Source organism: Trichechus manatus, unplaced genomic scaffold (assembly GCF_000243295.1).
Source record: "Trichechus manatus latirostris isolate Lorelei unplaced genomic scaffold, TriManLat1.0 scaffold00209, whole genome shotgun sequence".
Lineage (NCBI taxonomy): Eukaryota > Metazoa > Chordata > Mammalia > Sirenia > Trichechidae > Trichechus > Trichechus manatus.
In genome coordinates this window covers 3753231-3768992 of record NW_004444145.1, presented here as the reverse complement: position 1 = coordinate 3768992, position 15762 = coordinate 3753231, and the positions used below count along the sequence as shown (strand labels likewise).

Genomic DNA, 15762 nt, shown 5'->3' with positions numbered 1-15762 from the left:
GCCTAGGGGAAGCAAGAGAGGGGAACTCCCACACAGCGCGCTATGAGAATGCGAGAAGACGGAAGATGTGTCAGGGTAAGTTCAAGCAGTTACACCCTGCCACCAGGCTGCACATGGCACCATAGGGCAGAGGGTCAGCTGGGATCTACGGGAAGGGTGAGAGGACTGACGGCTTGGGTGTAACCTCAAGTCCTGCCAGCTTAACACTTCGTGCAGTTACTGCCACAGACTCCACCCCGCAGGAGCTGATCCCACAGGTGCCAGTGATCTTCACATACAACTCCACTCCAGGAGCTGCTCACACCTGCACAGGGACAATAATATGGTAAGTCAGAAACCTTGGTGGGGGTGGGGAGTTGGTCCCAAACATCCCTCACCTCCAATCAGAACTCCCTCTTGCAGGCCAAGAGCAACAGGAGAATGAGTCCTGCTTGTCTCCATCTAGGAATGACAACATAAGCTTCCCTGTGGTCTGTCCTAGGGACTCTCACCCATACCATGAGGGAGTCTACCTTATGGTTTAACCTCAATTCCTTCTCAACCAATTCTTTTTTAACTGATTTCAGGAAGACCTTTGGGGACAGCCAAGCTGATGAAATACTGTTTTCACCCAGAAAAGTGTTTGACATCTTGAACATGGACACGTGCACTTTGGCCAGAGAGAGAATAGGAGCTTCCTGCGATGGGGAAAAAAAATAGATATTGACAGATCTTGAGTGAGGAATTATTCCACTCAACACCTGTCAGCTCGCTCTTTATCACAGTATGGCTGTAAATAAGGGGAATCACTTCTCCCTGAGTCTCTCCACTCTCAGTGCTAAGAAGTTATTTCCACCATCTCACTGTCAGGAATGAATGCCTAGTCCTAATGCCAACCTTTTCTCTCCTGCACCACTTACAAGCTGGGTGACAAGTGCCATACAACATTGTGAAGGCTTCAATGCTGTGACTATCTGTGAGTAACTCTGGCCCTGAGGGAGACACTGAAGTTAGTGGGGAATTTCACAGTCATTTCTCCTCTCTTCTGGGAGAACTTCATCAAGACGGTGTTTTGGAAAACCCTACACTCAGGCAACTCTGAAGCTCCAGCAGCATTTCTTCCACAGCTGAGGACCTGAGGGTGCACAGAGGAATCACCAGCCAAGGCCAGGGCTGGAACAGAAGCTGCCCAAGGCCTTGTGGACTCTGCACTTTGTGAGATCATTAAGGAGGGAAAGGGAGGCTGGGTTGGGATGCTTCCTTCCAGGTGGTCAGCTGGACTCATGACATCAGAGTATTTCAGTTTGGGCCATAAGATAAGCTGAGACCAGGGGCAAAGGATGGGCCATCCTTAGTCTGGAAGGTGGACCCTGGCAGCTTTGAGAAGAAAAGCTCTCCATGGGCTCCCCAGGCAGGGCCACAGGGGCCAAGTTCTCAAGGCAACCTGTAGCACTTAACCCTTGGCATGACCAGAAGGAGATTGTGTCTACCCCTATCAAGATATATGTGGGGATGTAGAAAAGTCAAACACACAACCAAAGAGTTCTTTATTCAGTTGCTTCATGCTATGGGACCCATGAAGTTGGTAGGTGTGCGTGGGCAGTGTGGTTTGAGGGTTCCAAATATCTGGACCCCTAAAACCCCAGCCTGCCTACCCACTTCCATCCCTTCCTATGTGCCTGTAAGATTTCTCACCCCACCTCCAACAGAGTCTCCCTCAATTAGTCAATAAACACATGGCCACACTCTCCAGATGATCTCTTTCAAAGGGCTCCCTGTGTTACCGCAATAACACGGGTTGGAGCCACCTGCCGCAATAGCCAATTCTGAGACGGGTGAGGTGAGCAGCAAGAAATTTATTATATATCAATATATAGGAGGCAGAGGGGAATATATTCCTCCAAAAGACCCGTCTCCCCAACTGGAGATCAGGTGAAGGCTTTTATAGGGACAGGATTATGGGTCTTAGAAGTTTGTGTTAGTTCCCCCTTGAGGTGGTCATGTCTCAGATGAATTAATCTTTTACTGGTATTCTTGGGGGTTATCTGGCAACATCCTGGTTTTCTTGTCACAAGATGGGTGCTTTGTTCGGTTTTTCATCCTCAGATCATTATCACTTGTTTTCCACCCTCCAAGGAGGACATAGGTTAATCTTAAACGTTTTGTAGACGTTGGAACCAGAGGGAAAGACAAGATCATGAGACAATGTGTCGGTTAGCAATGGGGAGTAAGTAATAGTGAGCCAGGCCTATGCAGCCTCTTCCACCTGTTATCTGGGACACGCTTCAGGAGAGCTTCTCAGGGAAGCTCTGAGGATGACCTACCCAAGCCTGAACTGAGGGGTGGAACGGAGGGTCCCAGCTGGGAGAGTTTCAATGTGCAAGAAGCCACAGCCCCAAGACCTGGAAGAGAGGGCAGGGGCACAGTAATGGTTATCAGGGTAGGCACTTGTGGTGACCAGGGTGATGGAGAGGAAATAATAATAATAATAGCAGCTACCATTTATTGACCACTTATTATGCACCAGGCATTGCGATAATGCTTTACATACATACCTCATTTTATCCTTACAATGTCCTTGGATGTCTTAGTTATTTAGTGCTGCTGTAACAGAAATACCACACACGGATGGCTTTAACAAACAGAAATTTATTCTCTCACAGTTTAGTAGGCTAGAAGTCTGAATTCAGGATGTCAGCTTCAGGGGAAGGCTTTCTCTCTCTGTCTGCTGTGGGAGAAAGTCCACATCAATCTTCCTCTGGGTCTGGGAGGTTCTCAGCGCAGGGAGCTTGGGTCCAACAGACATGCTCTGCTCCCATCTCATCTTTCTTGGTGGTATTGAGTTTCCTCTCTATCTGCTTGCTTCTCTTTATCTCTTGTAAGATAAAAGGTGATGCAGGCCATACCCCAGGGAAACCCCCCTTACATCAGATCAGGGCTGTGACTTGAATAAGGGTGTTGCATCCCACCCTAATCCTGCCTCATTAACATAACACAAACATAACAAACATAACCTAATCCTCTAACATAACCTAATCTTGCCTTACTAACCACAGACAGAGATTAGGATTTACAACACATAGGACAATTACATCATCACAAAATGGAGGACAACTACACAATACTGGGAATCATGGCCTAGCTAAGTTGACACATATTTTGGGGGGACACAATTCAGTCCATGAGACTGGGCATGTTTTATTATCTTCATTCTAGGTACAAAGGAAACTGAGGCACAGAGAGGCTATGTAACTTGTCACCCAGCTTGTAAATGGCAGAGTCCAGGCTTGAACCCAAATGTGTCTGATTCCAGAGTCCGTGCTTTCGACCAGTAACCACAGAGAAGAAAGAAATGTACTTCTGAAATGGGAACCTTGATGTTTAAGTTGTGTTTCATAAGGATGCCTCAGGTTACCAGAGGTAGACACATACACACACCCTTAGAGACTCCATATACCCCCTTTCACATTGCTTCACACCCCTCAGGGCCTGGCTGTCTCCAGGTCAAACACCTCCTGTGCTCAGCTTGACATTCTAAGCCCACCCAGCCATCTACTGTCTGGCCTCAACTAGCCTCCTCTCCCCTATCCTTACCCCATTCTCTATTTTTCTGCCAAAATGGACTGCCCAACGTTTCCCTCATATCTTCTGGCCTTCCTTGCTTTGTGTCTTTGCTCACGTGGTTCCCTCCACCTGAATTCCCCTCCTCTCTCTCATCTCAGCATATCCCACTGCTAACCATTCTTCAAGGCCCAACCAAGGTGTCATTTGCTTCAAGACTCTGCCTTGACCTCTGGACTCCAGTCCCCATAGTGAACACTCATTCTCCCAAACTCACATGGCCTGGTGCCTCTCCAGTAGAGCCAGACCCCCTGCAGCTTTGTGTTAAGGTCCTCTGTGTCCGTGCCTGCTCTGCCTGGGAATGCAGTCTCCTTGTTCACACTCTGCACCTGGTTCCTGATGGGTGCTCAGTAGAGGTTTACTCCCTACCTTGAATAAAAAAAAAAAAGAGACATAGTAACTGAGACACAGCACTCACTTTTCATTACTAGATCAATGTATTCGGATATAAAAGAGAATGCTTTCTAGAAGATCTCGTAAGAATGGAGAGCCCTCCTCTTCCCTAGTACCTGTGACTACCAACCCTCTCTGTGGAGGAGTCCTTGGTTGTGTCTGAAATCTGTCACTCTTCAGCTCATTTCTCTCCTGTGAGTTCCAAAAATAATAAAGAGGACACCAGGGAGTATGTTTCTCTGGGATGAGTCAAGGATTAGCACTAATGTTTCGGGGACCACTATGATCTAGAGGTCAAACCTTTTGATACTTTCCCTTTCAGGTTGAGTTCTTAGCAGGCATCTTTCCTGTCTCTCTGGATTTTAAATTATCAGTGTGGAGGAAGGCTGATTATTAACCCCCTCATTGTTTGTGACGGCACAGAAAGTCCTCTCCATCTACCCACGAAACCCAGAAAGAGATCCAAGTATGCGCTGTGTAAGTGCCTCCCAAAGTCTAATTTAAAAAGTTCATGCTTCAGGGTAAGTCCGTTTCCTCTTGTGGGGAAGGTGCTGAAGGAAGACTTCTCCAATCCTACTATTCCCAGGAGAAAAAAATGGGAGTAAAAATACACAACCCTGAAGCCAAGCATTAGCCACAGTCAGAGATCCCAGCTGAGGGTAAAAGCAAAAGACACTGCAGAGTTGGGCTCCAACTTCTATAGAGGATGGAACTAAGGTTGGGATTAAACTGTTACAAAACAGACCTGGGCTGGACCAAAGGGATTCAGGACCATGAGTGTCTGGAAAAGGTAGCTAAGGCAGCAGTGCAGCACTCCCTGAAAAACAAGGTGCCAGAGACAGGGCTGACTGTGAAGATCTCTGGAGTTCCAGGACTTAATTGCCGTTTGTACAATAATAACGCACATTTAAAAGCAAAGGAAGGGTGATTTGCATGCTTCTCTGTCTTTAATGCTAGCTGCTGAGTACACACTCTGGATTTCCTCTCTGGTAACTGGACATATAATTAACCTCCTTTATGATGGGCTGTGGCATTCCAGAACTGGTGGCTGTGGCCAAGATCCAGCTGAGGGGAGACTTTGAATCAGGCCAATTTCTCCAAAAGTCCGGAGCCCAGAAGTTTGTACTCCTGCCTCAGAACTCAGCCCTCTTTCAGTCCCCCAAAATTCAGAACCTGGGAGAGTCCAGTGTGGAGGAGGGCTCTGATTCAGTTTCTCACTCTGCCCCTCCATTGTTGCGTGGCCTTAAGTAAGTCACTAGACCACTCTGAGCTCACTTTCCTAATCTGGGAAATGGGCACAGTGATACCCTCCTCAGAGGGTTGTCCTGGGGGTGAGATGAAATAATGTATTATACAGCTCTTAGCACAGTGCTAGGCACATTGTAGGCTCCACAGTGCAGCTCCCTTCGTCCCACAAGCAGAGTGGAGTGGAAAGGGGTGTAGAAAGCGTTGGGGGATGGGAAGGAGACTTACTAGCAGAGGCAGTCTGAGCTAAGTCCTGAGAAAGAGAAAAGGGAAGAGAAAGTGTTTAAAGGGACGCAAGATGGATGGCAAATTAATAATAGGGGAATAAATAGAACAAATAAATAAACAAGCATTATGAAGCTCTTATTAAGTGCCAGCTAAGGCCCTAAATGCTTTCCAATCCATTAACTCATTAGGTCCTCCCAACGGTTCTCAAATGGGTACTACTACCAGCCTCATTCTGCAGATGAGGAAACTGAGACTCAGAAAGGTTATTCACCTGCCCAAGGTCATGGCATGAACCTACAGGACTATAGCGGCCCCTCCTCAACACAAACGCGCACGCGCGCACACATACACAACAGTCTTGTCTCTCTCACCCACCACACCGTGCAGAATGCACAGGTAATGAATGAAGGCCAAGGCTTCCTGCCCAGCTGCCCTGCTCAGGAACGGAGGCAATGACCCAGCCCTCCCTGGGCTTCCCGGGCAGAGTCCCGCCAGAGGGGCGTAGGGGTCCCGCGGGGCCCTCAGCCCACAGCGCGCGCTCAGCTGACCAGGCGCTTCCCGGCCTCATAAAGCACGGGCCAGAGGCGAACGCCGTTTTATGTGGGCGGCCAAGCGGCCAGTCCGCTTTGATTCCCGGCTCGGCAAGGGGCGAGGCCTGAGCCCTCCAAGCTCGTAAACGCGCAGGCCGCGTGCTCCCTCAAGCGGGGAGATATAAGGTGCAGCCAAACCTTGGGGTCCAGCCACCTGTCTCTTCCGACGCCGCCCGAGTCCTTCGCTCCAGTCGCCGCCGCACCATGACCTGCCTCTCCAACCGCCTTGGCGCTGCCTGCGGGGTCCGCACCTTCAGCTGCGCCTCGGCCTGCGGGCCCCGGCCCAGCCGCTGCTGCATCACCGCCGCCCCCTACCGCGGCGTCTCCTGCTACCGCGGCCTCACCGGGGGCTTCGGCAGCCGCAGCGTTTGCGGAGGCTTCCGCGCTGGCTTCAGCAGCCGCAGCTTTGGCTACCGCTCTGGCGGCGTGGGCGGGCTAAGCGCCCCCTGCATCACCACCGTGTCGGTCAACGACAGCCTGCTCACGCCCCTCAACTTGCAGATCGACCCCAACGCGCAGTGCGTGAAGCACGAGGAGAAGGAGCAGATCAAGGGCCTCAACAGCAGGTTTGCTGCCTTCATTGACAAGGTGGGTGCCCTTGATCCTGAAACTGAAGGTCCTCGAGGGACCTGGGAATTACCAGGTCAGTCTCTCCTGAAATGGGGAATGAGGACTGCTGATATTTTATGTGATAATTTTAATTGGCACGGATACGAAGCATTAAATAACTTCGAGACACAAGATGAGAAAATTCATCTTTCATGTCTTTCAATACTTAAGATTGGGTCAAGGAGAAACTCTTAGGAAGTGCTAATAGACATCTTTAAACATCTCTCTAATAAACTACTCTCCCGATTTTAACAGAGAGCAGTCCTGAGGTTCAGAGCTGTCTGGGGCAACAGTTTCAGCTAGAATATAATGTTTTATGATTTCATTTTATGGAGCCCTGGTGGTGCAGTGGTTAAGAACTTGGCTGCTAACCAAAAGGTCAGCAGTTTGAATCCACCAGCCGCTCCTTGGAAACCTTATGGGGGCAGTTCTGCTCTGTCCTATACGGTTGCTATGAGTCCGAATCACAGGTTTGGGTTCGTTTGTTTTTAGTGGTAGTGGTTTTTACGTCTATGGTAGTAATGTAAAGTTTCCCCTTTACATGACTGTAAATGTTAAGTGAATCCATTTATAAATAAATATTGAGTAAAATAGTTGAAGGAGATGGCAAAAATCCCGCAGTCAGCCTGTGAGGGGTTGATATTTGGGGATCACTGTGCTGGTGGCACAGTGGTTAAGAGCTTGGCTGCTAACCAAAAGGTCAGCAGTTCAAATCCACCAGCAACTCCTTGGAAACCTTATGGGGCAATTCTATTTTGTCCTATAGGGTCGCTATGAGTCGGAGTTGACTTGACGGCAATGGGTTTGGTGCCAGTGCAGTCCTGAGAGTGTACAGAGAACAGAAATGAGGGCGGAAGAGCCTGCCCAATGGCCAACAGAGGTGGGGGGGTGGGCAGAGTAGGACTCCAAACCTACGCTCTTTCCAGCTCTCCAGGCCCTTGGGGCCAGAGGGTCTAAAGTTTGCGGCCCCAGCTACCCTTCATCCCCCCATATGGGACGGGTCCACCTCAATAGGCACTCTGCCCAAGTGTGTTGATGCTCTCACCCAGGAAAGATGGCAAGAGAGTGGAGTGTAGAAAGGGTCCTGACTCAGGTGCAGGGGGTCTGGACTCCACACTCAGCTCCTCTTTTGCTGTGTGATGCCAGGCACGGTCCCCACTGTTCTCCTCACCAGGGCTTGTCTGCCACAGGGGTTCGTGTGGCACAGTGTGTGAGCTGGCCATGGCTTTGAAAGGTGAGTTGGGGGCTGAGGCAGCCATGAGACCCCTACCTCAGCTCAAGCCCTGTCAACTAAGACTATCTAAAATTGTCAGATAAAACATCAGCAGTCCCAGTTCCCCATTTCTGGAAGGACCAGCTGCACTCATGGAGTTAGATGAAAGAGTCCAGGGCTAAAAGGCAGGGTAACATCTCAACTCCAACTAAAATGAATGAGAATTGGAAAACTGGAGGCCAGCGAGCCCAGTCTCATTGACATCCTCTCTGACCAACACAAAGGTACTGTTACCATTGCTGTCTCTCCAGTATGAATGACATTTAGTAACTGCTTGCATGCCCCACTTCCCCAGAGTCTTCACCATCTCTATTTTCCAACACCTTCACCCATTACATTACCTGCCTAGCCTCCAGAGACATAGAAGTGTCCAACCTCTGAACTGCACATGTGAGTTTAGGCCACCTAGCACCGCACCCCACCTCCCCCCATCCTGCCTGGTGAGAGCTGCCCTCTGATCTCCGCCACCTAGGAAACCCTTCCCACCTTGACCATCCATTCAGTCAACTGCTCACCAAGCCCTGGGCTGGCCACCGAAGACAGATCAGTAAGCCACAGGCCCTGCCCCAGGGAAGCTCATAATGCAAGGGTTTCATCCTGCTCTGTCCCTCCCAACCCTGCTCTACCTTCCTTACCTCCAGGAAGCCCTCCCTGATTGGCACTACCCCAGTGCCTACCTGTTCCCCCAGCCCCACTGTAACCCATCACAGCCCTTTTGCCCTTCAGTTTCTCACTTATTATTCCCACCCACAGGCACCTGGACAGACCCTCACTTGGGCCTGAAGAAGCAGTCATGGAACAAGGATTCTCCTGGCACAGCCTCAGGCCAGGAGAGCCCAGCAGGGGCCATGGCAACCACCCTTGCCTCTGCACATCTCAGTGCTAGTTCTGGCTTAACTGCCTGCTCTGTAAGGAGGGCTGGGGATCCTGGCTCCTCCCACCGACTTTTCCACACTTCCACACCAGGTGCGCTTCCTGGAGCAGCAGAACAAGCTGCTGGAGACCAAGTGGCAGTTCTACCAGAACCGCAAGTGCTGTGAGAGCAACCTGGAGCCTCTGTTCAATGGCTACATCGAGACGCTGAGGCGGGAGGCTGAGTGCGTGGAGGCCGACAGCGGGAGACTGGCCTCTGAGCTCAGCCATGTGCAGGAGGTGCTGGAGGGCTACAAGAAGAAGTGAGTGCAGGCAGACAGTGGTTCTTCTTTCACATCTGTCCTCAGAGTCAAGGAGTAGAGTTTAAAGAAAGGAAAAGGGATTAAGTCAAAGCAGGATGGATTTGGATTAGACCACAAGAGGAACTTCCTAACAGGAAGAAGAGGGTGACAGGAAGCCTGTGGGGAAATTTTTCTTCTCTAGGCTGAGAGTTTAAACACTGGAGAGATTCTGAGCTGCTCTAGCTGCTTTTCATCATGATGGGTTTATTTCATTAATTCATCAGATTTTTACTGAGGATGTACCACGTGCCAGGTGGAGTAGGGGGAAGAATGTAAGGAGGAGAGGAAGGGGAGTGTTCCAGAGCCAGGGCAGGGTTCCTGACCCCCAGGGAGTTACAGTCCAGAAGCAGAGATGAGGTTTCCGCAAATGTGCAAGGTACCACCTGACCCACATCAGGAATAAGAGTCCTTGAAACAGGAAGAGCACTGGGTAACATGAGTTGATTTGAGTGTCCAGAGGAAAGGGATGGACAGGTCCTTTCTGGGCAAACAATTTTTGATTCTGTGACCACCTCCAAAAGACCTAAGTCCTAGAACCTGTTTGTCTAGGCCTTTTCTCTCTCTCTCTCTTTTTTTTTCCCTCCCCAAATCCCAGCCTCTTGAAGTTCTAGCCACTGAGCCTTGTCCCCTTTGTCCTCAGGTATGAAGAGGAAGTGGCACTAAGGGCCACCGCTGAGAATCAATTTGTGGCCCTGAAGAAGGTAAGTGACCCCAGAACACTCGTCCCACAACTCAGAGCCGAGGGCAGAGGCAGGAGACACTCTCCTGTGATTCAGAGAGGCTGAGTGACTCACCCAGAATCACAGCCCTATTCCTTTCTCCAAATGCCCCAGTGTTCCCTGGGTAGCCCAGACATCAGCGCACACTGCCTGCTTCACACGGAACAATAGTCTCCCTACCTTTGTGCTTACTCCCGTCTGGCCACTGGCTTCCCACCTCCTTCTGCCCTGTGCCTGGCACAGAGTGGGCACTCAGTAAATATTGGCACATGAATGGCAGGGATGGCCACATTTTCAGGCGACTGACAGCTGGGAAATGCTGTCATGAGCAGTAACAGTTATTCCTCACCTCTTAGACTTGACTCTTTACAAAGTACCATCTCATGGCCTCTCACTGGACCCTTCCAACCACTTCAGTATGAAGAAGGCAGGGATTATTGTGAGGAAACTGAGGCACAGAGGTTAAGGGTCTTGCCCTGAGTCACACTGGTTTGGAAAGGGCAGAGTTGAGCCCTGAACCCACTTTTGACCACAGATTCCCAATTCTTCCCATGAAATTTCAGTCCCAGGACCAGAGATGGGGAGACATTGCTTAAATTGACCCATTTTATACTAGTCTTGGTGACAGTAATAAGAAGTGGATTCTGGAGGACTCATCCCAGTGGGTATCAGAGGAAGTGCCTGGGGACCTCAGGCTCCCCCTCCCTTACCCATCCCTGCTCCTGACCCTGCTAACTGCATGAAGGACTTTGCCAGCCCCATGATGCCAGGCACTGGGATGAGCATATAAGGAGGGTTTGGGGGAGTCTGCTCAGCCTGATGGAGTGCCCCTCCCTGATGGGAAGAAAATGAGAGCTCTGTGTTATCTCCCCAGCAAGACCCCTGTGCCACCTTCCCTCTTTTAGGATGTGGACTGTGCCTACCTCCGTAAGTCAGACCTGGAGGCCAACGTGGAGGCCCTGACCCAGGAGATCGACTTCCTGCGGCAACTGTATGAGGAGGTGAGGGGCCACAGAACAGTGGGGCAGTAAGGAGGATGTTAGACATTGGAAAGGAGTTGCCACTGAAGCCCTGGAAGTGGGGACAGGTGGTCCAGGGCCAGACCAGAGTTGAGAGACCCTTGCCCTGGGGCTTTAATGAAAAACCGAGTGGTAGGGAGGTAGGTTTACTGTGGAGAGGTGAAGATAAGTGAATCCTGATGTCTGATCTACTGTGCCCCAGACAAGCTGATGTTCATGGCCACTGTGGTGACAGTTATCATGAAGAGGTGAACTCTGGTCCTAGACCCAGAGGATTAAGGCAGGAGGCCTTGACTGAACTCAGGCTGTGGGCCTCAGACATGGGCCCTCTCTACCTCCTCCTCCTCTCAGCCTTGGGACTGTAGGCCTGAGGAGCACTGAGAGGTCCCAGGGTTGAGGGGCAAGGCTGGAACATGGAGGTGGGCCTTCTGAGGAAGCAGGAGAAGGGGAGAGGGAAGGGCTGTGAGAGGGTGGGCTACGAGAGGGAGCTCAGGTCTAAGACACTCTCACCACTTTCCCACCCCCACAGGAGATCCACATCCTCCACTCTCACATCTCAGACACCTCAGTCGTGGTGAAGATGGACAACAGCCGGGACCTGAACATGGACAGCATCATCGCTGAGATCAAGGCTCAGTATGATGACATTGCCAGCCGCAGCCGGGCTGAGGCTGAGTCCTGGTACCGCAGCAAGGTGAGTGACACAGGACACCCGCCTCCGAGACATAGCAGTGGGAGGGTGCAAGGTATATATTAGAAAAGGCTTCTTTTGTCTGGGGATTCTGATGCTGACAACAACTGTGGAGGGTCCTTCCCCAGGGATGTGTCAGGGTAGTGCAGACAGCTCTCATTGGGGTGGCACAGGCAGGACTGCCATGTGTGGGTAAGCAAGCTGAGCACTGTACAACCTGCACAATCATTCCTGGTTTCCTGATGAGCATCCCTGCTTTCCTGCAGTGCGAGGAGATGAAGGCCACGGTGATCCGGCACGGGGAGACCCTGCGCCGCACCAAGGAGGAGATCAACGAGCTGAACCGCGTGATCCAGAGGCTGACGGCCGAGGTGGAGAATGCCAAGTGCCAGGTACTGCATGATCTGCCCCTCAGTGCAGGGAGAGAGTGGGGTTAGCTGCAGCAGAAGGGTTTACGTTAGATTTAGGATTCCCCTTGCCAACGTGCAGGAAAGAGGAGCAAACATCAAACATCAGGCACGTCTCCTCCAGGGAAAATGGGCTCCGTTTCCACTGAAGTGGGGGGGCAGTATAGAGGAGGATGAGGAGATACAGACTTTCCCGGTCCCAGGGGCAAAATGGGACAGAGGAAGCAGCACCAGCCTGAGGGGCAGGAAACCTGGGCCCTGGCACCAGCTTGCCATGTGATTTGGAACAAGACATTTAACCTCTCTGGCCTATGGTTCGGAGCTCTCGTGGCACAAGTGGTTAAGTGTTTGGCTGCTAACCAAAAGGTCGGCAGTTTGAATCCACCGGCCGCTCCTTGGAAACCCTATGGGGCAGTTCTGCTCTGCCCTATAGGGTCAGTATAAGTCGGAACCGACTCAACGGCAACAGTTTTTTTTTTTTTTTGGTTTGGCTTGTGGTTCTAAGTCAGTGATCACACACTCTGATGTCAACAAAGGTTAATAAATGAGTGAAGCAGGCCATACACATACTGGGGTATGTGGGGACAGCGGCAAACTGGAAAGCACATAGCCATCTAAAGGGTAGAGCTAATCAAATCCAACCGGGCCAGGCCCTGCAGAAATGCAGGCGCAGTGTGGCCAGATCCTCCGATTTTTCAAGAGAAACCGGGAATCTGGATTTTTACGTTAAATTTCCCTCAAATTGAAGACATTGTGCCAACATTCCCTGGGGAAACTAATTTGCAGCCCCTGATCTAACAAATGGGTAAGGGCCCTCCTTCCTCTGACAGCCAGTGGTCAGGCCTCTGACCCGGAATTCCAGAACAGGGAGTCTTAATAACCCCACGGCCCCCTACCTCCTAGAATTCCAAGCTGGAGGCTGCAGTGAGCCAGGCTGAGCAGCAGGGTGAGGCGGCCCTCAACGATGCCCGCTGCAAGCTGGCCGGGCTGGAGGAGGCCCTGCAGAAGGCCAAGCAGGACATGGCCTGCCTGCTCAAGGAGTACCAGGAGGTGATGAACTCCAAGCTGGGCCTGGACATCGAGATCGCCACCTATAGGCGCCTGCTGGAGGGCGAGGAGCACAGGTGGGGCCCACACCTGTAGGGAAGGTGTCTCTTCAATCTCCCCTAAACTGTGTTTCAGAGTTTAAAGAGCCAGAAGCATATTTACATATTATTTACATTTCATTTGCATCAAAATTCCTTGGGGGAGGAAATTTGCGGGTTAACCCCAGATTTCATCAGTTTTGTTCCCTCCTACTAATTATGGTCTCTTTTCTGTCCCCACAAGGTTGTGTGAGGGCATTGGTGCTGTAAATGTCTGTAAGTAATCTCTACTGCTGTTTTCTGAAATGAGGGCTTGGGCTTGAGGGGAGAAGGATCAACAAACTTTTTCCTAAAGAACCAGAGAGTAAATACTTTAGGTTTGCGGGCCATGCAGTCTTTGTCTCAGCTACTCAACTCTGCCTTTTCCTAGTGTGAAAATAGCCACCGCCATAACAGTATTTAAATGAATGAGTGTGACTGTGTTCCAATAAAACTTTATTTACAAATACAGGAGGCTGGCCCTCTGCTGTAATTTGCCATCTTGAAAGGAGGATGGTGTGGGCAATGAATAGTCACTTGGTGATTTAAATAGTTATTTCTGCCTATAATAAGGGCCTGGGCTAACAGTTTATAAGACTGCAAGGAGTGCGCAGGTGTGAGGGTGTTCAAGGAGAAACAGAAATGGAGGAGAGGGGCTCTGGGCAAGAGGAGGGGACTCTGGATATCAGGTAGGGGCTGCTGGAACGAAATTGCTTCGGAACTAACCCTATCCTCCTCCCTCAGGTGTCAGCAGCTCCCGGGGCGGGGTTGTCTGCGGAGACCTCTGCGCATCCGGCTCCCAGCCAGTGACGGGCAGTGTCTGCAGCGCCGCCTGCAGCGGGAACCTGGCAGTGAGCACCAGAATGGGTGCCCCCTGCGGACAGAGCTGCGGCTCCATGCGGTTTGCGTAGTGCTCCCGGCTTTGTAAATACATGGCTCCTTCGAGTGACGAGTGACGACGTCCCCGTTTCCAGCGATGGGTCCCGGAGCCCAGAAGCCGAAGGGCTTTGGGAAGCAGTAGGCTTGACCTTCCCAAACTGCTCAGCGCACCTTCTTGCATCTCTCTACCCACGGCTTCCTCTCATTTCTTCCAGGGAAAGCCGGGCTCCTTGCCCGCATGCCTGGCAGCTCCCCGTCTATCGCCACGTGTCTAAATGACAGGTTTCCTCGCAGCCTTGGGCTAAGGGCCAATCCAGACGAGGGCCGCCCCAGGACCCCTGGGGTTTGAACGTGCTCGCTCCCTCCCGCTCCCCGTTTTTGCTTAGTCTCCTCACTTCCAATAAAGCTCTGTTCATATAATGCGCTCTGTCCTACACACGCTCCATCTAGCCGTTTTTGCCTCTGGGAAGCCAACAGAGGAGTCATTCGACAGGGAGAAAGGGTGTCTCTGTGGCGCCCTGCTCCTTTGGTGCACATATGCATCCTTAAGTGTGTGTGTTTTTTTTCGGGGGCGGGGGTTGCTGCTAGAACTCTGGTAGGCTGCAGCCCCCAAACCCAGATACGCAGAGCCAGGAGGGTGTGAGCTGGAAGGCAACTGAGAATGGCAACGCTGAGGAGCCTGTAGCCAGGAGGGGGAGGGTTCTGATCTCCTGACACCCTAGTGGGGACCTCATCACTTGCCACTGCTGGGATACTGGTCACTTCCTCTACCTCACCCCCAACCTCAGTACATGAAATTCCCTGGCCATGCCCTCAAACATACAGAGCATGCCCCCCCAAACCAACTCACCTAGACAACCCACACATGCCACCCCCCCGCCGGGGGTCCCAGACCCGAAGACCTCCTGTACTTCCTCCCCTGGCACCCATCATATGTGCTACTTCCCATCAGGGGTGGAGGTCCCCAAGCACAGACCCTGACACAAAAACACCCCACATACTCCCACATAGACCCCACATCAGGGACCCTGACACACGGATACCCCCATCATGCACAGACTTAACCCACAGGTGCCCCATTCCAGGGATCCAGATCCACAGCTTATCCTTCTGCCCAAGAATCCAGGCACACAGCCCCCTACCAGGAATCTAAACTCTGGGACCCCTCACCCTTCCCTCCTCCCATACAGACCTCTTCCCCCACCCTCACCCCCACAGAACCTCCAGGGACCAAAACACTCACACCGTCCAGGAGCCCAGGGCCTAGCCTGCCCCTAAGCTCTGGCCAAGTCAGCACCAGGAAGGGCTGAGGGTGGCTGGACTGAGAGTTGGCTTATCCACCCGAAACCCAAGCCTGGGACAACTGAGTGTTTGTGGCCTTCTCACCCCCTAAGGAATGTACTCTGTCAACACAGGGCAGGGAGGGGGGCTAGTGTCCAAACAGCCCTTCTACCCCTTAGCAGGAGAGGACTCTGGCACCCACTTTCTACTACAGCCAGAATTTCCTTGTGGCATTTCTGGGCTTTGTCCGGAAAGGTGTTGGAATTGGTCCCAGTCCTGGGAGGAGGCCAAGGGCTCACACTGGGTAAGAGCCCAGTCCCTTAGTGCAACACCCCCTGCCCACATGTCACCAATGTGCTTTCCCAGCCTCCTGCACAAGAGGCTCCCCAGTCATCAAGGCAGAGCCCTCCCCACTCTGGTTCCTCTGCCCTTCCCTAATGAACCAGGACACCAGGCACCAGGCACAGCGTTCACCCAGGCCCCAGAAAGA

At 51.7% G+C, this 15762-nt stretch overlaps 2 protein-coding genes across 2 annotated transcripts in view; one reads left to right on the top strand and one right to left on the bottom strand.

Annotated features, from left to right (window-relative positions):
* LOC101359236 (keratin, type II cuticular Hb1-like) overlaps window positions 1–6262 on the bottom strand; it is a 20845-nt gene extending 14583 nt beyond the window's left edge. Inside the window, exons 1-3 of the mRNA XM_012559071.2 lie at window positions 6195–6262; window positions 2304–2381; window positions 1066–1114 (exon numbers count right to left, since the gene is read on the bottom strand). Coding sequence (XP_012414525.2) covers window positions 1066–1114; window positions 2304–2381; window positions 6195–6262 — 195 coding nt within the window. The remainder of the gene's footprint in view (window positions 1–1065; window positions 1115–2303; window positions 2382–6194) is intronic.
* Window positions 6261–14023, top strand: LOC101347377 (keratin, type II cuticular Hb3-like). Its single transcript, XM_004388357.1, has 9 exons — window positions 6261–6644; window positions 8905–9113; window positions 9793–9853; window positions 10777–10872; window positions 11420–11584; window positions 11848–11973; window positions 12892–13112; window positions 13318–13349; window positions 13857–14023. Exons 1-9 carry the CDS (start codon window positions 6261–6263, stop codon window positions 14021–14023), a joined length of 1461 nt encoding a protein of 486 aa, XP_004388414.1.
* The last annotated feature ends 1739 nt before the right edge of the window (window positions 14024–15762 follow it).

What these genes read in the sequence shown, in the direction of transcription:
- LOC101347377 (XM_004388357.1), top strand. Translation starts at nt 6,261, where the DNA reads ATGACCTGCCTCTCCAACCGCCTTGGCGCTGCCTGCGGGGTCCGCACC. An exon ending in TTGCTGCCTTCATTGACAAG is followed by an intron (nt 6,645 to 8,904) that starts GTGGGTGCCCTT and finishes CTTCCACACCAG; the next exon opens with GTGCGCTTCCTGGAGCAGCA. An exon ending in AGTCCTGGTACCGCAGCAAG is followed by an intron (nt 11,585 to 11,847) that starts GTGAGTGACACA and finishes GCTTTCCTGCAG; the next exon opens with TGCGAGGAGATGAAGGCCAC.